The sequence below is a fragment of the Pristiophorus japonicus genome, chromosome 21 (assembly GCF_044704955.1).
Source record: "Pristiophorus japonicus isolate sPriJap1 chromosome 21, sPriJap1.hap1, whole genome shotgun sequence".
Taxonomy (NCBI): domain Eukaryota; kingdom Metazoa; phylum Chordata; class Chondrichthyes; family Pristiophoridae; genus Pristiophorus; species Pristiophorus japonicus.
In genome coordinates, this window is record NC_091997.1 from 16030877 (window position 1) to 16053002 (window position 22126).

At 45.5% G+C, this 22126-nt stretch overlaps 2 protein-coding genes across 7 annotated transcripts in view; one reads left to right on the forward strand and one right to left on the reverse strand.

Moving 5' to 3' along the window:
• Positions 1 to 22126, reverse strand: part of LOC139233844 (epsilon-sarcoglycan-like) — an 85791-nt gene that overhangs the window by 57896 nt on the left and 5769 nt on the right. For 5 of the 6 annotated variants that reach the window (XM_070864440.1, XM_070864437.1, XM_070864436.1 and 2 more), the window contains exons 2-5: positions 20512 to 20634; positions 11004 to 11158; positions 10039 to 10111; positions 1084 to 1282 (exon numbers count right to left, since the gene is read on the reverse strand). In XM_070864440.1, coding sequence (XP_070720541.1) covers positions 1084 to 1282; positions 10039 to 10111; positions 11004 to 11158; positions 20512 to 20634 — 550 coding nt within the window. Of the gene's footprint in view, positions 1 to 1083; positions 1283 to 10038; positions 10112 to 11003; positions 11159 to 20511; positions 20635 to 20859; positions 21033 to 22126 lie in introns of those variants that run through there. The other variant, XM_070864439.1, reaches the window with a different exon arrangement.
• The window catches only part of LOC139233842 (neurabin-2-like), a 340307-nt gene continuing 339787 nt past the window's right edge, over positions 21607 to 22126 (forward strand). Inside the window, exon 1 of the mRNA XM_070864427.1 lies at positions 21607 to 21846. The gene's annotated coding sequence lies outside the window, so the exon portion shown is untranslated. The remainder of the gene's footprint in view (positions 21847 to 22126) is intronic.

Consider the following 22126-nt stretch of genomic DNA (forward strand, 5'->3'; position numbering starts at 1 on the left):
CACCATTTTGCCAGGTTCTTTAGAAGAACAGCACAAGAGCCTGCCTGAATCAGGCAGAAGCCTCATTAAATTATACAAATTGGAGTCCTACATAGGACCCTGATTGAAAGTTTGAACTACAAATGGGCGAAGCATACGCTTAAAGGGACCATTTGAAGTCGCGACAAAATGGTCCAGAAAATATCTAGTTATCTTTTGGTGGGGCCTGGAGGAGCAGGAGTGTTTCTCCTGGGCCTACAAGAAAAATAAACTTCAGGGCCACTACTAGCCTGTTTGAGAGCTTACATCTGCCACCTCTACCCCCATCCAGGCGCCGACTGTCCGCAGGCTCAGCACAGGAGGTGGCCAATTTCCTGCACTCCCAGAACTGGCGAGCTGCAGCCGGGCTCCTGTTTGGCAGCACAATGGAAGTGAGACCCGAGCTTCAACGGGAAAGTGTCGCGTTCTGCCTGTCCCTCACCCATTATCCACCGGTAGAAAGGCTTGCATTTATATAGCGCCTTTCACAACCACTGGACGTCTCAAAGCTCTTTACAGCCAATGAAGTACTTTTGGAGTGCAGCCAATTTGCGCACAGCCAGCTCCCACAAACACCAATGTGATAATGACTAAATAAGGTGTTTTTGTTATGTTGATTGAGGGATAATTATTGGCCAGGACACCGGGGATAACACCCCTGCTCTTCTTCGAAATAGTGCCATGGGATCTTTTACGTCCACTTGAGAGAGCAGACGGGGCCTCGGATTTACATCTCATCCGAAAGACGGCACCTCCGACAGTGCAGTACTCCCTCAGCACGGCACTGGAGTGTCAGCCTGGATTTTTTTTATGTGCTCAAGTCCCTGGAGTGGGACTTGAACCCACAATCTACTGACTCAGAGGCGAGTGTGCTACCCACTGGGCCACAGCTTTATATTTTTTAATCTGGTCACTGTTGTCAAAACTGAAAAATATTGCAATAGTCGTGAGTGAAATTGACACCTGCAAATTACTTGTTGCCTTTTCATCCAAAAGAAGATACATATGCATAAACACTTATTGACTTCATCTACAATGTTTTGAAATGAATATGAATTGTCTCACCCCTCTTTCCTTCCTTCAATAGGCAGTGGAACTCGGCCGCCTCTGTCTAATGCAGAAGTGATGTTGACTATGGTCAAATGATTAGATCCCCAAATGTTCTCCACTCTGTCCATGAAGTGTTTTTGCACCTCTATGGGCAATACCTCCTCCACATCTCTATTTTTCACAAAGAATTCAACCTGGTATGGCAGATTCAACCCTGCAGCAAGAAAGAAATGTAACTTAACTTGACCACTAATTGAGAACAAAATTCCAATGCGTGCTTTTCAAAATAACAACAGAGTCTGCTTATCGGTGCAGGTTTATATTATGTCCTGTAGAAACAATACCAGACAGATTCTTGCCCAGAAGGTAAACTGTACAGTATCCTTTTTGCAGAAAATTGTTGGGGAGAATGTTGATATATTGTGTAAGAGGACAAACTGTAAAAGTGAGAAAGAAGTGATCGGTTGTCAGCATAAACTTTTTTTTAGACTTCCATTAGTGACTTGGAAACTATAAGTCCATGAAATTAGTTTCCGCAAGAATGTGTAGGCCCAATATTGGGTCTCAGGCCTCATTTGCATTCAGACCGGGAAGCAGTCTGTTGGGCAACTCCCGGTAAAGACCATTTGAATTTCGGGCCGCTGCTAACAACGCAGGTAGGTCTTGCAAGAGGTGGGGGGGGGGGAACCAGAAAGGGGGTGGGGTGGGATGTGATCAGAACAGGGAGGAAGACAGACGATTGGAAGGTGTGGGCAACCTTTGGGAAGGTAGGGCAAAGTAGCAATTGGGAAGGCACTGATCGGGAGGGGCGGACAGCAATAGCCTGGGGTTTTAATATGGAGTCAGGAGGAGTAGTACTCCTCCTGCCTCCATGTTCAGTTAAGCAATTATTAAAAACACACCTGTCTAGTGGCGGCCTGTAGTGGGTTTGCTTTTGCAAAGGGCCTAATGCCTGTTTCAGTTGCTGACCCATGACACCTCTGTTGATGTCGGTACCAATATGGCGAGCAGCACACCTCCTGCTCAGAATGTGCGCGTGCACACCGCCCACCGTATTGGAACTTTGGTGCCCATTTTACGCCTGTAAAAGTGGCGCAGCATCACTGAATTTCTAAGCCGACGTCTATAAATGGATGAATGAAGTCCAATCATCAGTGTTTAAGTGTGCATTACATAGAACACAACATATATGGGTTGACAAATTCTAAATAAAAAACAAAATGACCCTTTGTATTGTACGAAATTCAGGGTCTCAGAGAGACCCGTTACTGTCCGTTAGCAATGGCCATGCGGCGGAATCCAGTGGCCGCCGCTTTGGGGTCAACTGGTCAACCCAACCCAAATTCAGGTCAGGGATTTTTTGACCTGGACCCAATACCACCCGATTCTGATGACCGCCGAAAGCGCGTCATCGGAATGCGCACCTCCGCTTTCCCTCACCTTAAAAATCTTCCGGCCAATAGCCAGCTGCAGAAATCGATTCCCCGCCGCACGGTGCTCCCCAACAGGTTTTTCTGTCAGTGCACTCACTGAAGGAGAGGGCCCACAGCTGCGGCCTATTTAATAATTTTTGCCGGCCGACTTCACGATCGGCCGGCAAAATAGTGCCCCAGATTCGGTCAGGCCACCAACGGGCAGCTTGGCACCGCCGCTTGGGCGCCAGGCCACTGGCCCGGCCGAAACCTTCCCTGGTGGCTCAGTGGCCGAAGATTAAAAAATTACAGAATCTCTCCCCTTTAACGGAGGGGAGAGAGCGTGGTGACGCACACGCGCTGATTGACAGCGGCGGAGTCCCAGTTCGACCTATATTCAGCCACTCAGGCTGGCTTTGAGTCTATGGCCCATCCCCATTATGTCACATTTCCTCTGGGACTTTGAAAAAATGTCAAAGTCCAGAAAATGGCTCTTCCGACCGCGTCATGGATCCGTGCGGTAAGTACAAAGAAACATAGAAACATAGAAACATAGAAAATAGGTGCAGGAGTAGGCCATTCAGCCCTTCTAGCCTGCACCGCCATTCAATGAGTTCATGGCTGAACATGAAACTTCAGTACCCCCTTCCTGCTTTCTCGCCATAACCCTTGATCCCCCGAGTAGTAAGGACTTCATCTAACTCCCTTTTGAATATATTTAGTGAATTGGCCACAACTACTTTCTGTGGTAGAGAATTCCACAGGTTCACCACTCTCTGGGTGAAGAAGTTTCTCCTCATCTCGGTCCTAAATGGCTTACCCCTTATCCTCAGACTGTGACCCCTGGTTCTGGACTTCCCCAACATTGGGAACATTCTTTCTGCATCTAACCTGTCTAAACCCGTCAGAATTTTAAACGTTTCTATGAGGTCCCCTCTCATTCTTCTGAACTCCAGTGAATACAAGCCCAGTTGATCCAATCTTTCTTGATAGGTCAGTCCCGCCATCCCGGGAATCAGTCTGGTGAACCTTCGCTGCACTCCCTCAATAGCAAGAATGTCCTTCCTCAAGTTAGGAGACCAAAACTGTACACAATACTCCAGGTGTGGCCTCACCAAGGCCCTGTACAACTGTAGCAACACCTCCCTGCCCCTGTATTCAAATCCCCTCGCTATGAAGGCCAACATGCCATTTGCTTTCTTAACCGCCTGCTGTACCTGCATGCTAACCTTCAATGACTGATGTACCATGACACCCAGGTCTCGTTGCACCTTCCCTTTTCCTAATCTGTCACCATTCAGATAATAGTCTGTCTCTCTGTTTTTACCACCAAAGTGGATAACCTCACATTTATCCACATTATACTTCATCTGCCATGCATTTGCCCACTCACCTAACCTATCCAAGTCACTCTGCAGCCTAATAGCATCCTCCTCGCAGCTCACACTGCCACCCAACTTAGTATCATCCGCAAATTTGGAGATACTGCATTTAATCCCCTCGTCTAAATCATTAATGTACAATGTAAACAGCTGGGGCCCCAGCACAGAACCTTGCGGCACTCCACTAGTCACTGCCTGCCATTCTGAAAAGTACCCGTTTACTCCTACTCTTTGCTTCCTGTCTGACAACCAGTTCTCAATCCACGTCAGCACACTACCCCCAATCCCATGTGCTTTAACTTTGCACATTAATCTCTTGTGTGGGACCTTGTCGAAAGCCTTCTGAAAGTCCAAATATACCACATCAACTGGTTCTCCTTTGTCCACTTTATTGGAAACATCCTCAAAAAATTCCAGAAGATTTGTCAAGCATGATTTCCCTTTCACAAATCCATGCTGACTTGGACCTATCATGTCACCATTTTCCAGATGCACTGCTATGACATCCTTAATAATTGATTCCATCATTTTACCCACTACTGAGGTCAGGCTGACCGGTCTATAATTCCCTGTTTTCTCTCTCCTTCCTTTTTTAAAAAGTGGGGTTACATTGGCTACCCTCCACTCCATAGGAACTGATCCAGAGTCAATGGAATGTTGGAAAATGACTGTCAATGCATCCGCTATTTCCAAGGCCACCTCCTTAAGTACTCTAGGATGCAGTCCATCAGGCCCTGGGGATTTATCGGCCTTCAATCCCATCAATTTCCCCAACACAATTTCCCGACTAATAAAGATTTCCCTCAGTTCCCCCTCCTTACTAGACCCTCTGACCCCTTTTATATCCGGAAGGTTGTTTGTATCCTCCTTAGTGAATACCGAACCAAAGTACTTGTTCAATTGGTCTGCCATTTCTTTGTTCCCCGTTATGACTTCCCCTGATTCTGACTGCAGGGGACCTACGTTTGTCTTCACCAACCTTTTTCTCTTTACATACCTATAGAAACTTTTGCAATCCGCCTTAATGTTCCCTGCAAGCTTCTTCTCGTACTCCATTTTCCCTGCCCTAATCAAACCCTTTGTCCTCCTCTGCTGAGTTCTAAATTTCTCCCAGTCCCCAGGTTCGCTGCTATTTCTGGCCAATTTGTATGCCACTTCCTTGGCTTTAATACTATCCCTGATTTCCCTAGATAGCCACGGTTGAGCCACCTTCCCTTTTTTATTTTTACGCCAGACAGGAATGTACAATTGTTGTAATTCATCCATGCGGTCTCTAAATGTCTGCCATTGCCCATCCACAGTCAACCCCCTAAGTATCATTCGCCAATCTATCCTAGCCAATTCACGCCTCATACCTTCAAAGTTACCCTTCTTTAAGTTCTGGACCATGGTCTCTGAAATTACTGTTTCATTCTCCATCCTAATGCAGAATTCCACCATATTATGGTCACTCTTCCCCAAGGGGCCTCGCACAATGAGATTGCTAATTAATCCTCTCTCATTACACAACACCCATTCTAAGATGGCCTCCCCCCTAGTTGGTTCCTCAACATATTGGTCGAGAAAACTATCCCTTATGCACTCCAGGAAATCCTCCTCCACCGTATTGCTTCCAGTTTGGCTAGCCCAATCTATGTGCATATTAAAGTCACCCATTATAACTGCTACACCTTTATTGCATGCACCCCTAATTTCCTGTTTGATGCCCTCCCCAACATCCCTATTACTGTTTGGAGGTCTGTACACAACTCCTACTAACGTTTTTTGCCCTTTGGTGTTCTGCAGCTCTACCCATATAGATTCCACATCATCCAAGCTAATGTCTTTCCTAACTATTGCATTAATCTCCTCTTTAACCAGCAATGCTACCCCACCTCCTTTTCCTTTTATTCTATCCTTCCTGAATGTTGAATACCCCTGAATGTTGAGTTCCCAGCCCTGATCATCCTGGAGCCACGTCTTCGTAATCCCAATCACATCATATTTGTTAACATCTATTTGCACAATTAATTCATCCACCTTATTGCGGATACTCCTTGCATTAAGACACAAAGCCTTCAGGCTTGTTTTATTAACACCCTTTGTCCTTTTAGAATTTTGCTGTACAGTGGCCCTTTTTGTTCTTTGCCTTGGGTTTCTCTGCCCTCCACTTTTCCTCATCTCCTTTCTGTCTTTTGCTTTTGTCTCCTTTTTGTTTCCCTCTGTCTCCCTGCATTGGTTCCCATCCCCCTGCCATATTAGTTTAAATCCTCCCCAACAGCACTAGCAAACACTCCCCCTAGGACATTGGTTCCGGTCCTGCCCAGGTGCAGACCGTCCGGTTTGTACTGGTCCCACCTCCCCCAGAACCGGTCCCAATGCCCCAGGAATTTGAATCCCTCCCTGCTGCACCACTGCTCAAGCCACGTATTCATCTGCGCTATCCTGCGATTCCTACTCTGACTATCACGTGGCACTGGTAGCAATCCCGAGATTACTACTTTTGAGGTCCTACTTTTTAATTTAGCTCCTAGCTCCTTAAATTCGTTTCGTAGGACCTCATCCCTTTTATTACCTATGTCGTTGGTACCAATGTGCACCACGACAACTGGCTGTTCTCCCTCCCATTTCAGAATGTCCTGCACCCGCTCCGAGACATCCTTGACCCTTGCACCAGGGAGGCAACATACCATCCTGGAGTCTCGGTTGCGGCCGCAGAAATGCCTATCTATTCCCCTCACAATTGAATCCCCTATCACTATCGCTCTCCCACTCTTTTTCTTGCCCTCCTGTGCAGCAGAGCCAGCCACGGTGCCATGAACTTGGCTGCTGCTGCCCTCCCCTGATGAGTCATTCCCCTCAACAGTACTCAAAGCGGTGTATCTGTTTTGCAGGGGGATGACCACAGGGGACCCCTGCACTACCTTCCTTGCACTACTCTTCCTGCTGGTCTTCCATTCCCTATCTGGCTGTGGACCCTTTCCCTGCGGTAAGACCAACTCACTACACGTGATACTCACGTCATTCTCAGCATCGTGGATGCTCCAGAGTAAATCCACCCTCAGCTCCAATTCCGTAACGCGGACCGTCAGGAGCCGGAGGTGGACACACTTCCCGCACACGTAGTCGTCAGGGACACCGGAAGTGTCCCTGAGTTCCCACATGGTACAGGAGGAGCATAACACCCGACCGAGCTCTCCTGCCATGTCTTAACCCTTAGATACACTTAAACTGGTAATAACAATGTTAAAAGTTACTGACCAATATAAGAAGAAAAAGAAAAGCTACTCACCAATCACCAGCCAATCACTTACCCCCTAGGCTGTGACGTCACCTTTGTATCTTTGCCTTCTCCCTGTAGCTGCACCGGTACGCCTCTCGCCGACCCCGGACTCGCGCTGCTCCGAGCTCCCGCCTCCTCGACTGACTGCTCGAACTGCTCGACTCCCGCTGGCCTTTATAGGCCTCTCGCCGACCCCGGACTCGCGCTGCTCCGAGCTCCCGCCTCCTCGACTGACTGCTCGAACTGCTCGACTCCCGCTGGCCTTTATAGGCCTCTCGCCGACCCCGGACTCGCGCTGCTCCGAGCTCCCGCCTCCTCGACTGACTGCTCGAACTGCTCGACTCCCGCTGGCCTTTATAGGCCTCTCGCCGACCCCGGACTCGCGCTGCTCCGAGCTCCCGCCTCCTCGACAGAAATCATAGAAGCGCCAGCTTTCTTGTGCTGCTGAATTTCGGCCCCCAGGCTTCCACATCAGTTAAAGAGGCAACAAATCTTTAAGAATTCAAACCACATGGACTGCAGCGCTTCAGGAAGGCGGCTCACCAGCACCAACTTCTCAAGTGCAATTAGGGATGGGCAATAAATGCTGGCCTTGTCACTGGCGACCACATCCCAGGAACGAATAAAAGAAAAATTTGACATGAAGAGAAATTCTCCTCCTCCGAAAGGTGGCGGAGAATGCCTGAACATTTGGACGGTGAGGCTTGTGGCCACTCACCACCCTGACTGGGATTCCTGTTCCTGTCTTCTGTTGGGAATGTTGCTGGATGCTCTTTCCCAGCCCACCACCTCACAACATTGTATTAAGTTAGAGTCGGGACATGATTCTGAATGCTTTACACACTGTGATTGAATTAAAGGAATCATTACAAAGCTAACAGTAAACAAAAATGCTTCCTATTTTGTCACAATAATAAACACAAGAAGCTTAACATCTCCTTCAGGGGTTTTGGCTGGGCCTTCTTCTCCCTTGTCACTTCGCTGAACCTTTGTTACCAATATTTTTGGGCTTCTATACAAGTGTGACCTAAATGGATCATTCTGTCTTTGCTGTGCCCCACACATGCAGGGCCATTACACTCTTTGGTCACACTTGCTAACTCTGGCCATTTCTAGAGAGTGCTGCCATCTCCTGTTTTCACTGCTGATGTTAATTAATTTTCCAATATCTGCTTTGGAATAAGTGTCAATATGTTACAAATGACACCGGAGTGCCATCAAATTTAATCTGTCAGTCCACTTTCAGAAATGTATATGATGGGGCGGCCTGAATGGAAAAATTAAAATCAACCTTACTGATATCCGAGCAAGGTGATGTGCTTTATTGATTGATTGTGGTTTGTTCAGAAAAACAGACTGATTCCTGAGATGGGGGGATTGTCCTATGAGGAGAGATTGAGTAGACTAGGCCTATATTCTCTACAGTTTAGAAGAATGTGAGGTGATCTCATTGAAATATACAAAATTCTTACAGGGCTTGACAGGGCAGATGGCTGGGGAGTCGAGAACCAGGGGTCACAGTCTCAGAATAAGGGGTCAGCCATTTAGGACTGAGATGAAAAGACATTTATACACCCAGAGGGTGGTGAATTTTTGGAATTGTCTACCTCAGAGGGCTGTGGAGGCTCAGTTGTTGAGTATATTCAAGACAGAGATCGATAGATTTTTGGATATTAAGGGAATCAAGAGATATTGCAGGATAGTGCAGGAAAGTGGAATTGGGGTAGAAGATCAGCCATGATCTCATTGAATGGCGGAACAGGCTCGAGGGGCCGAATGGCCACTCCTGCTCCTATTTCTTATGTTCTTATGTAACCTATGCTGCATTTCTTTCTCAAAGGGAAATTGTCCGTGAGCTCATCAAATCATACAGTGCCTAAAAGTTAAAATAAAATGGATCCCCAAATAAGTTGACACAAAATTAATAAAAAAATGTTCATTCATTCGGTCCTATTTTATGACATGGGGAACCTCGTCAATAGGTGGAAAATCAGGGGCGGCACACCAACGATTATTTGATATGCCCTCACTGCCATGAACTCAAAAGATTACCTCCATTGTCTGAACAAAACCTTGCGAGACAACTGCAAGATTTTGATGATAAGCTTAAGTAGCAACATGAACTCAGTACGCAGAACATACGGAACAACAATAACAGCATGCATTTATATAGTGCCTTTAACCCTGAAAGACCTGTAAGCGATATCACTAAAGAACCATGGGGTGGAAATTCGGTCGCACCACAGTTGGGGCGGTGTCCCGGGTGGAGCGGTAAATTTTGCGCCGTCAAATGGTTTGTGTCTGCCCCCACAAAATTCATCAGCTGGGCCCAGAGTTTGGCCTCTTTTAGGGCGCTAGGCCGCCTGAGCACGGGAAAATCCCAAGCTAAACAGCCAGCCTTGGCTCGCCCTAACAGAGGCCTGGGGGGGGGGGGGGGGGTGAACTTGAAAAAAACCCACCAAAAACATTCCCAATACATAGCTCACACCACCACCACATAAATCGCAAAAAAAAAATGTGTTAAACAATCACACTTACCTGAGGTCGGCATGACTTACCCACAGCTTGGAATGCCTGCTTTCACAGGAGTTCCCACCAGGGTGCCCTACGGGGCGCTACAGGTTGGGCAGCAACCAAAAATCGAGCCAGTGTCGCAATCAGGGGCATTGCACACTGGCTCGCCCCTCCCAACCAGTGCTCCGCGCCTCGACACTGAATGTCCCGGCAGGACTCTGGAAGCTGGCTGCCCAGGCGCACATGCTTTCCGCCGCCATTGCCACCCCTCGGGTCTGTAAGAGGGGTGGCAGAAGATTGAATTTCAACCCATATGGGTTCATAATAGAAAATATTTCTTTCTATAAACCAATCAAACCCCTCAAGCCTCAAGCAAATCACTAATATTATAAGTTCTCACCTATTGGCTGCTCGACATCCATGATGATAGTTTGTTTCGTTGTCTCATATGTGTTCCTATTATAAGCAATTACCTAAACAAAAGAAAACAAAAATTAACCCCAGAATTTATGTATGTTGCGCAATTTCTTTTAGTGCCCAGTACAAATTAGTGATATGTTTTAAACTTTAATTGCACATTAAAAGTTTTTTTATGTCATTAAAGATTAAATATTACATTACATATAAGTTGTCGAAAGCAGTATGCCAATCTGAATGAATCTTCCTTTTGCATTAAGTATAATACTACACTGCACACAACACATAGAAATATGAATTTCGATCAAGAGTAATTAATGTGTTTATTTTATTGCAATATTATGGCTAGGTCATATATTGCATACTTGCTATAGAGTAAAGAAAGACTTGGATTTATATATTGCCTTTCATGACATCTCAAAGTGCTTTACAGCCACTGAAGTACTTTTGGAGTGTAGTCACTACTGTAATGTAAGAAACGCGGCAGCCAGCTTGCGCACAGCAAGCTCCCACAAACAGCAATGTGATAATGACCAGATAATCTGTTTTTGTTATGTTGATTGATTGAGGGATAAATATTGGCCGGGACACCGGGGATAACTCCCCTGTTCTTCTTCGAAATAGTGCTGTGGGATCTTTTACATCCACCCGAGAGGGCAGACAAGGCCTCGGTTTAACGTCTCATCCAAAAGACAGCACCTCTGACAGTGCAGCACTCCCTCAGCACGGCACTGGAGTGTCTGCCTAGATTTATGTGCTCAAGTTCCTGGAGTGGGACATGAACCCACGACCATCTGACTTAGAGTACAACAGCAGCGAGCTAGAATTATAAATAGATTGTTGATTATAAGCACAGAATACTTGGAGTGCAAAGATTTTTCTGACGGTTGTGCACATATTATCAAAATATTACGGTACTATCTGGTGCATGTATAGAAAATATAATACTTCAATTATTTTCTGTCCAATGTCTCTCAAGGTTGGCGTGCCGTAAAGCATTCCATCATGGTACGCTGTCCGTTGAATAAAGCGAATCCAGCGTGGTCGATCAGGGTGATCATGCAGGTTGGTGCTGAATGTGATCGGAGTACTGGTAATTATACCTAAAATAGAGAGTTGAGATTGAAATCAAAAGTAAATGGCAATTTTACATTGAAAAGGGTAGAATTTAGGCACTAATGAACAAGAAGCTTCTGCTGTGCCAAAATGATAATTGTAAAAAATCTAATGCATATCTGCCTTTTTATTATTGAGATGAGCATCCTGTATTACATAGAATTACATAGAATGTACAGCACAGAAACAGGCCATTCCGCTCAACTAGTCCATGCTCCACATGAGCCTCCTCCCACACCTCTTCATCTAATCTTATCAGCATATCATTCTATTCCTTCCTTCCTCCCTCATGTGTTTATCTAGCTTCTCCTTAAATGCATCTATGCTGTTCGCTTCAACTACTCCTTGTGGTAGTGAGTTCCAGATTCTGACCACTCTCCGGGTAAAGAAGTTTCTCCTGAATTCCCTTTTGGATTTATTAGTGACTATTAGTGGCCCTTTCTGGTGGTGCAGAATAAGATATCAACAGATCAAAGGATGTATATCCATGGTAGTTGAGGTAGCGCGGAGCACAATGTTGGTGGACGTATATTTGTCCACTTTGCATGTACACACAACTGACAGAGAATGCTTGGCTCCGGCAGTTAGGTGCACGTGTCCTCCATGAGACCCTGCTGTATTGTACTTGCATGCTGCAAAGGTGTTTTCTCAGCCACATTTTCTGGGTCACTGTCAGTCCCCTGGTCTGGCTTGGCTTGTGGATGAGCCTCCCCCATACCTCTTCCATGCTTAAGCCTCTTTGAACGACAAAGCAGTGCAACATGCAACTGACAACAATGATCCTGGTGCGAAGAACAAAATTGCTTTCAAATGGTATTACCACCAAATTGAGCATTCAAATGATGTCTTGCACATTTAGCAATGCAATTAAGCAAGGATACGGTGAAATGGATCCCCATTCAAATTGGTGGTCCTTGTTGCCGTTCTGCATCGGTGCAAACATTTGTGCTGACCATAATTTCTGTCCCTATGTGTTTTCATCATGCGACTGTGGAGCTCCTAGTCAGACCCATGAGCACATCATTGAGCATTGCCCTCAGAGGAAATTCGCAGGCAGTCTACAAGATATCCACCTGTTACACCGGTAGCTTTGGCCTGGAAATCTAACTCAGATATTGACATTTGATTTGCTTTGTTGCTACCATACGAAAGAAGAGAAGATCAAGCTAAAGGATAATGACATATTTCTTCATCCACCTTAAAGCAAGGGTCCTTGAAAGAGCACACTTACAAGTTGAAAACATTGGAAAAATGGATCTTTTCAACATAAAGAGCCTCTCTTTTATTTGCATTTGTTTCTCACTGAGAACTTGACTGTGACCATCCAGAATCATTTAGGTTGATTAACAGTCAGAGAAAAGATATCTTCATCCTTTCTTTCCTGGCTTGATTAATTAGTATTAAGGTCCCAATGATGAATGGATATTGCTCTACTCTATAATATTATTCAAATCTCAAAGAGGTTCAGTCCTAATTGAAATATCTATCAGCAAAGGACGCTAGTTTATCAAATGCAAAATTAGGCAGAATTGCATTCTGCCTAAGTTCAGCCCCACTTAACCTAGCAGTTAGGCCTGGGTTGGGTGTGGGGAAACTCCTGTCCTCGACAGGTGGGAGCTTCATTAGCTTATTCAAAAGGAAATGAGAAAGCTTTCCTTGCCCCATGCTTTGGCCAGCAGACATGCAGATAATGCTATCAAGGAGGAGTGTGATATTCTGGATGAAATAAATATAGTGAGAGAGGAAGTATTAAAAGGTTTAGCAGTTTTGAAAGTAGATAAGTCCCCTACTGTTGAGGCTTCCCAGGCTGTTGAGCGAAGTAAAAAAGGAACTAGCAGAGGTCTTGACCATCATTTTCCAATCCTCTTTGGATCTGGGCATGGTGCCAGAGGATTGGATGACTGCAAATGTAGTACCCTTGTTTAAGAAGGGAAAAAGGGATAGGCCGAGTAATTACAGGCCAAACAGCCTAACCACAGTGGCTGGAAAATTATTGGAAAAAAGACAGGATAAATCTGCATTTGGAAAGGCAAGGATTAATTAGGGACAGTCAGCACGGATTTGTTAAGGGAAGATCGTGTTTGACCAACCTGATTGAATTTTTTGAGGAGGTAACCAAGAGGGTCAATGAGGACAATGCGTACGATGTAGTATATATGGACTTTAGCAAGGCTTTTGATAAGGTTCCACATGGTAGACTGGTCATGAAGGTTAAAGCCCATGGGATACAGGGCAAAGTGGCAAGTTGGATCCAAAATTGGCTTGGAGGTAGGAATCAAAGGGTAATGATTGATGGATGTTTTTGTGACAGGAAGGATGTTTCCCGTGGGGTTCCACAGGGCCCAGTACTGGGTCCCTTGCTTTTTGTGGTATATATCAACGATTTAGATTTGAATATAGGGAGTATGATTAAGAAGTTTGCAGACAACACTAAAATTGGCTGTGGGGTTGATAATGAAAAGGAAAATTATGGGCTGCAGGAGAATATCAATCTACTGGTCAGGTGGGCAGAGCAGAGGCAAATGGAATTTAATTCAGAGAAGTGTGAAATGATGCACTTTGGGAGGGCTCATAAGGAAAGGGGATATACATTAAGCGGTAGGCCACTTAATAGTGTAGATGAACAAAGGGACCTTGGAGTGCTTGTCCATAGATCCCTGAAAGTAGCAGGCCAGGTGGATAAGGTGGTTAAGAAGGCATACGGAATGCCTGCCTTTATTGGCCGAGGCATAGAATATAAGAGCAGGGAGGTTATGCCTAAATTGTATAATACTTTGGTTAGGCCACAGCTGGAGTACCACTTGCAATTCTGGTCGCCGTATTATAGGAAGGACGTAATTGCACTAGAGAGGGTGCAGAGGAGATTTACTAGGATGCTGCCTGGAATGGAGAATCTTTGTTATGAGGACAGATTGGATAGGCTGGCTTTGTTCTCATTGGAACAGAGGAGGTTGAGAGGAGACCTCATTGAGGTGTACAAAATATTGAGGGGCCTAGATATAGTGGATAGTAAGGGTCTATTTCCATTGGTGGAGGGGTCTATTACGAGGGGGCATAGTTTTAAGGTAATTGGTGGAAGGTTTAGAGGGGATTTGAGGGGGTGGGGGGGCTTCTTTTTGCAGAGGGTTGTGAGAATCTGGAATTCGCTGCCTGGAAGAATGGTGGATACAGAAACCCTCACCGCTTTTAAGAGATGTTTGGGTGGGCATTTAAAGTGCAGTAACCTGCAGGGTTACAGACCTAGAGCTGGTAATTGGGATTAGACTGGATGACCTTTTGTTGGACGGGGCAGATATAATGGTAAGTACTGCAGGGAATAGAATATGGCCAGGGTGATCTCCTGGATTAGTTTCGATCGCCTGGATAGGTCGGAGAGGAATTTTCCCAGATTTATTCTCCCTAAATTGGCCTGGGTTTTTATCTGGTTTTTGCCTCTCCCAGGAGATCACATGGTTAGAGTGAAATGTAGAATGTTTCAGTATAAGAGGTATCGCAGTTGTGTGAGGCGGCCTGGTTGGGATGGGTGCTCTTTGTCTTTCCGTTATTGTTCATAGGTTTATATGTAACCTTTAGGGCTGCTGACCAAGGGCCATGCAGCTCTTTGTTGGCCGGCGCAGACACGATGGGCCAAAATGGCCTCCTTCTGTGCTGTAAATTTCTATGTTTCTGTGCTGGTCAGCACGTCTACAGTGCAAGACACCTGGTGGGAAGGGTGATTCAGGAAAGACCTTCAGGCGATGGGCCTTTAAAAGGCCCAAAACGTTTCTTTTAAGTGTTTTTATTCCATTTCTGGGTCCTTTTTGGGTTTTTATTTCCTGCTGTCACTTAGGCATTCATGATTTTTTTTGTGCTTAGAGAAAGGAATAACTTGCCTTTCACAACTTCAGGGCATCCTAAAGTGCTTTGCAGCTAATGAAGTACTTTTGAAATGTAGTTAACTGTTGTAATGCAGGAAACACACAAGGTCCCACAAACAGCAATGAGATAACGACCATATCATCTGTTTTTTAGTGATGTTGATTGAGGGATAAATATTGGACAGGACCACAAGGAGAACTACCATGCTCTTCTCAAAATAGTCCTGAGAGGACAGATGGGGCCTCCGACTGTACACTGCTTCCTCAGTACTGCCCTGGAGTGTCAGTCTAGATTTTGTGCTCAAGTCTCTGTATGGACATGAAACCACGAGCTTCTGACTCAGCAACGCGCGTGCTACACCTTCCAAAGAAGAGGAGGGCCCGCGGAGGAATGCCAGACAGGTCAAACTACCGAAGCAATGTTCCATGCCCTCCTGCCAGCACCTGCAACTGCAGAGAGAGGTGAAACTATCTCACTTCGGCCGATGTTGTGCTGGTGGAGGCTCCACTTTCCAAAGGAAGTTGTGCTAACAGACCACCCAATGGTTCACTAAAATATGTGAATGCTTTTCTAAGCATGCCGCTGGATGGTTCCTCAGATGCACCCAAGTCACATTCAACACCTCAGTTTTAAAATTCTCATCCTTGTTTTCAAATCCCTCCATAGCCTCGCCCCTCCCCATCTCTGTAATCTCCTCCAGCCCCACAATCCCCCGAGATTTCTGTGCTCCTCTAATTCTGCCCTCTTGAGCATCCCTGATTATAATCGCTCAACCGTTGGTGGCTGTGCCTTCTATTGCCTAGGCCCTAAGCCCTGGAATTCCCTGCCTAAACCTCTCTGCCTCTCTACCTCTCTTTCCTCCTTCAAGACGCTCCTCAAAACCTACCTCTTTGACCGTCACCTGCCCTAATTTCTCCTTATGTAGCTCATGTCAAACTTTTTATCTCATAATACTTCTGTGAAGCACCCTGAGATGTTTCACTATGTTAAAGGCGCTATATAAATACAAATTGTTGTTGTTGTCATGCTTTATATGGTTCTGCATGAAGGAAAGAATGCCAGCATGATCAAGAGCCAACATTGCTTGATTGTCTGTCTTCTCAGGGTCTGCAAGGACACCTACAGCTACCACGCAATATAGGGCTGCTTGCCACATGCAGGGATAGTCACAGTTAGCTCGAGACAGAAACTTGACCGCCTCTTTGGTGGTCTACTCCAATGCTGACCTGGGGCATGGAACTGTGGAATTGCACAGAAAGCAACCCGCCTCACAAGGACCTCATGCAACACCACCTCAACTTCAGCAGCCTTCAAATAGGGGCCAGGTGCTCAGCTAATCGGTCACATGTCTGCAGACTTATTATTGCATCTGGGACTCCTTTTCCCTTCATTTTGGCTTGCCACATCGTAATGGCCTGTCCCTTCAGCCATGGCAAAGATACCTTTTGAGGCTTTTGAAAGGCATTCTAAATTTTTTAGCAGTCAATTGTGACACTTCCCTTTAATTGTCCCCATCCATCTAAATTTCCTGTCCCATCTCTTGTGTCCTCCCTAGGTACCGCTGAGACTGCATCTGCTACTGCGAATAATTATGCAAGTCTACTTATACTGGAGAACTGAACGTTATTTACACTTGACCATTCAGGTATGACTTGCTCCAATTCTTAACCGTTTAGAACTGACTCAGACCTGAAGACAAAATCGGCCCCTGCACCTCAGAAAAGACTCACTCAAAGCCTCCTGAAAGATTTCTCTAAAGATTGTGCTCTGAAGCGTTGAAATTATTATACAAATACAATTAGAAATTCAATGAATGCTGTATTGCCATTGTTAATATCCTAATCATATTCAAAATGCTTTGTTCAGCTACATAACTGGGCTACCATACATAAAGGATGCATTTACACAACAGCTACCAATCTCAGAACTTTGCTCACATTGCTTGGTTTCTGCCTGGATAGAAATGTAACTCTCCAATTTTGGAGAGAGCTCTACACATGCCTGTTTGGCTGTGTCATGTATTCAACCAGCAATGTAACCCATGTATAATCTGATCTAAGTTCTACACTGTGAGAACAATGACCACTAGGTGGGAGACACTCCTAACCTGGGCCTTCAGGTACAAAAGGGGAAGCTCCACCCACCTTCATCACTTTGAGTGCTAAGGAATAAAGGACAGGTCACAGACTGACCTTCTCTCAAGCATGGGCCTCGTGTGCAGTTATACTGTGTAGTAAGGACGTATCAGGCTGCAGCAGCAATGCTCTCTCCCCAAAGTAAGAAATTGAAATATTTGGGGAGTGTAATGTATTTGCTTCATGGGTTCTTTGTTTAAGCATTCATAGCAACACATTGCTATTAAGAACTAGTTGGTTTATTAACAAAGGTTTAACAATCACACCACACATTACCAGTTCATCCACTAAGCTCACAACTGCATACCTCATCGTGGATGACCTAGAGCCAACTGGCTGGGGTTTTATTGAGTCTTGTGACAATCGTGTGACTAGCTAAGCCACTCACAATGCAACAGCTGTACAACTATTTTAAATAAACAGATAAAGCCGAGTGCCTCTTTATTAAAGGGACACTAGTACAGACAAATTAACAAATGAAAACTTTAAATGGAACTTTAACCAATCAAATTAAAATTTGGTTGCCATGGGTAGTGAGGCACTCCAGTCCCTCCCTTGCGAGCATACTGGTGGATGCCGCGTGCTCCATCTCCAGGGACACCCCGGTGCAAACGTTACCGTGGAAGAGAGGCAAGCAGTTGGGCTGAACCAACCCCTCAACTGCCCGCAGCTTGGACCAGTTAATGGCCACCTTGGCCAGGCCCAGGAGCAGTCCTATGAGGAGGCCTTTTGACCTGGGAGCCCAAAGATCGGGAGTGTGGGACTGAAGTGCAGCCAGAAATTGAGGAGCAGCCCCTTCAAATAATGGAAGAGGGGCTGCAACCTCACATATTACATATTAACATGGAACATAGACTCCTCAGACCACAGAAAATACAGGCGACCTGAGAGTCCGTGAACCAACTTAAAAACTTATTGCACGGGCTAGGCCAAGTCCCCAATAGCTAAAGGGAGGACTCCCACATAGAGAGTCCTCCAGTGGGGACCTTCGCCTCCTTTGGACGGCAAGATGGAGCAACAACTGCTGTACAACTATTTCAGTTCAGACCATGAATCAAGTGCCCCCTGAATAAAAGGGGGCACTAAAATCGCCAAACTTAAACAAATTAAACTTTAGACATTAGTGGGTCAAATTAAAATTTTGTTGCCAGGGATGATGATGCACTCCAGTCCCTCCGGTGCCCACCTCTCGTGGAAGGCCACGAACATACCGGTGGACACCGGGTGCTTCACCTTCAGGGACACCCTGGCTCAGATGTAAGCGCAGAAGAGAGGCAGGCAGTCGAGCTGAACGACCCCCTCGACCGCCCGCTGCCTGGACCGGGTGATGGCCCTCTTGGCCGTGCCCAGGAGCAGTCCTACGAGGAGGCCCTCTGACCTGCCCGCTCCCCTCCGCACAGGGTGCCCAAAGATCAGGAGTGCGGGACTGAAGTGCAACCAGAATTTGAGGAGCAGCCCCTTCAAATAATGGAAGAGGGGCTGCAACCTCAAGCACTGTACATAAACATAGACCATGGACTCCTCCAGACTGCTGAATTTACAAGAGGCCTGGAATTCCGTGAACCAACTTAAAAATCGATTGCACGGGACTGCTCCGTGCAACACCCTCTAGGCCAAGTCTGCAATAGATAAAGGGAGGACTCCTGCATTGGGGACCCCCCACCTCCTTCGGATGGTAAGATGGGGCAACAACTGCTGTACAACTATTTTGTTGCAACCAATCAAGTGCCCCCTGATTAAAGGATGGCCACACTCCAAGAACTTTTCAAGTGCCCCCGTTTATTTTTTTTTAAGGGCACTAAAAACACAAATTATACAAGTACCCCCTGACTAAAAGGGAGGGGGCACTAAACCAATTCAATAAACAAATTAAACTTTGGCAGTAACTTAAATCAAATCAAAATTTGGTTGCCGGGGGTGATGATGCACTCCAGTCCCTCTGGCACCCACCTCTCGTGGAAGGCCGCAAGCGTACCGGTGGACACCGTGTGCTCCATCTCCAAGGACACCCTGGTTCGGATGTAAGCGCGGAAGAGAGGCAGGCAGTCCGGCTGAACGACCTCCTCGACTGCCCGCTGCCTGGACTGGCTGATGGCCACCTTGGCCATCCAACAGCTGTACAACTATTTTAGTTGTGCACTTTAATCAAGTGCCCCCTGGGTAAAGGGGGGCACACTCCAGACACTTTCAAACAAGTGCCTCCTTGTTTATTGTTTTTTGGGTTCTTTTTTTGAGGGCACTAAAAACACAAATTATACAAGTGCCCCCTGGCTAAAAGACAGGGGGTGGGGGGGCACTAAAACTGACAAACATAGACAAATTAAGCTTTAAACATTAATGATCAAATTAAAATTTGGTTGCCGGGGGTGATGATGCACTCCAGTCCCTCCGGCGCCCACCTCTCGCGGAAGGCCGCGAGCGTACCGGTGGATACCGCGTGCTCCATCTCTAGGGACACCCTGGCTCGGATGTAAGCACGGAAGAGAGGCAGGCAGTCGGGCTGAACGACCCCCTCGACCGCCCGCTGCCTGGACCGGCTGATGGCCCCCTTGGCCATACAACAGCTGTACAACTCTTTTGGAGTAAACAAAATCAACATTAAATCAAGTGCCCCCTGATCTGGGGGACACTCCAAACATTTTTCAAGGCCCTTTTTTGTGTTTTTTTTCAACAGCTGTACAACTCTTTTGGAGTAAACAATATTAAACATTAAATCTTAAACATTAAATCGTGCCCCCCGATCTGGGGGACACTCCAAACATTTCCCAATGCCCTTTTTTTGTGTTTTTTTTGGGGCTCTAAAACCATAATTTACAAGTGCCCCCTATAAAAGGGGAGGGGGAACACTAAAAACCCGGCAATTAAAACAAATTAAACTTTAAAACATATAAAATCAAATTAAAATTTGGTTGCCGGGTGTGATGATGCACTCCAGTCCCTCCGGCGCCCACCTCTCGCGGAAGGCCACGAGCGTACCGGTGGACACCGCGTGCTCCATCTCCAAGAGCACCCTGGACCGTCAACAGCTGTACAAACCTGTGAGAATACTCACATGTGCATACATTACAGGGAGCAGCAAAGGGAGAATCTCTGCTCCCTAACTATTTAAACCGGGTCGGTTTTCAAAGCCTCCAACAAACCCTGGAGCACTTTGCAAACCAGGCTTGACACCGCATTGGATTTCTACGCCAATCTCACTCCACTTCTCCTGAGAATCAGGTTTGGCCCTGTCTCTGGATTTATACTGCCAGTTCTGCATCAATGCAAAGTTGAAATTACCGCACCGACGCTAAGGTTGAAGTGTAAATACACCATATGAAAACATGAAGTAGGGTTGTTTTGCTCACCATATGTTTCCTGGAAGGAACGAAATCCTTCTTGAAAGTGGCCCCTCTCCAACACATGGACAAATAAGACCCCGACCATGGGATTCACATCCGCGAAAATGGAACATATTGTGGCAAGGAATACTGAAAAGTAAAACAAATCAAATAAACAAATACACTTTTCGTAAATTATTTTGGAATGATACACAAAGATTTTTTTTAGTAGAAATGTATTATTAAGACGTTATTATACTTTGCTTCTCCATTAACAGAGCTATAAACAATGTATTATATCAGAAAACGTGTAATGAGGAAATTACAATAATAATAGTTTGAAATTATAATTTATAGATATTTTTCAATACTCACTGTTTGAAATTATAATTTATAGATATTTTACAATGATAATAGTTCGAAATTATAGCTTATAGAGATATTTTTCAATAATAATCTTTTTGCATCTTTTGGACATTAAACCGAGGCCCCTTCTGCTCTCTCAAATGGATGTGAAAGATCCCACGGCACTATTTCGAAGAAGAGCAGGGGAGTTATCCCCGGTGTCCTGGCCAATATTTATCCCTCAATCAACATAAGAAAAACAGATTATCTGGTCATTATCACATTACTGTTTGTGGGAGCTTGTTGTGCACAAACTGGCTGTTGCATTTCCCACATTACAACAGTGACTACACTCCAAATAATTCATTGGCTGTAAAGCACTTTGAGATGCCTGCTGGTCTTGAAAGGTGCTATATAAATGCAAGCCTTTCTTTCTTTGAAATTATAATTTATAGAAATATTTTTCAATAATAATATTTTGAAATTTTAATTTATAAAGATATTTTTCCTCTCCAGTTATGCCAGTTTACTGGTTGGGGCCAGAAAATTGGACAGGGACTCATTCCTCTGGGTCTCTGCCCAGTTTTGGCACTGTAGCAATCTTCCGGTGTCATTTTAACTAGACACCAAACGTCACTGTGGGCATACTTAAATGACTCAGTAAGGACAGGATGCCAAGGTGCGTAAAAATTCCTGTCATAAGTGTCGCAATAACACTGGGCATAAGTTATATCTGCAGGCAACAGGAACTCAGCATTGCCAGAGGCAGCAGAAAGACTCTGGAGGCTTATTTGGGCACAGAGGTCAGTGCAACCTATGAAGGGCACTTTGATAAAGAACTCCCAGTAAATATTCACGGATTGGACCTTTTCCTGCCCGTTTAAGCGGCTGCAGGGGCTGACAGCCTGCCACAGGAGAGACTTCCTGCTATCCCCCACTCCTGACCCCAGGAAATGCACCGAATTCAGTGGTAGTTGGATGTCACATCACACCACACTTCCAGTGGCATTGCCGCAGGTTAGGAAGATCTCGGCCATCCTTCCAGTCATTACTCGGTCTACCACTGCAATTTAGTTAATCAAACTTTAATCAGATTTAATTATGATTCAATTGCATCACTAAATGAACATTAGAAAAAGTTAAAATGTAAATCATTACTTGATTTTTGCACTTGAGATTATGTATTGAGCTGGAAAGAATGCAGTGTTTTGGCTTGAATTCTGTGGTAGGCACAGAGAAAGATTCGGTCCTCCATGCACACAAGGTGGATTGTAGGTTGGGTTCTAAGGTGCAATTT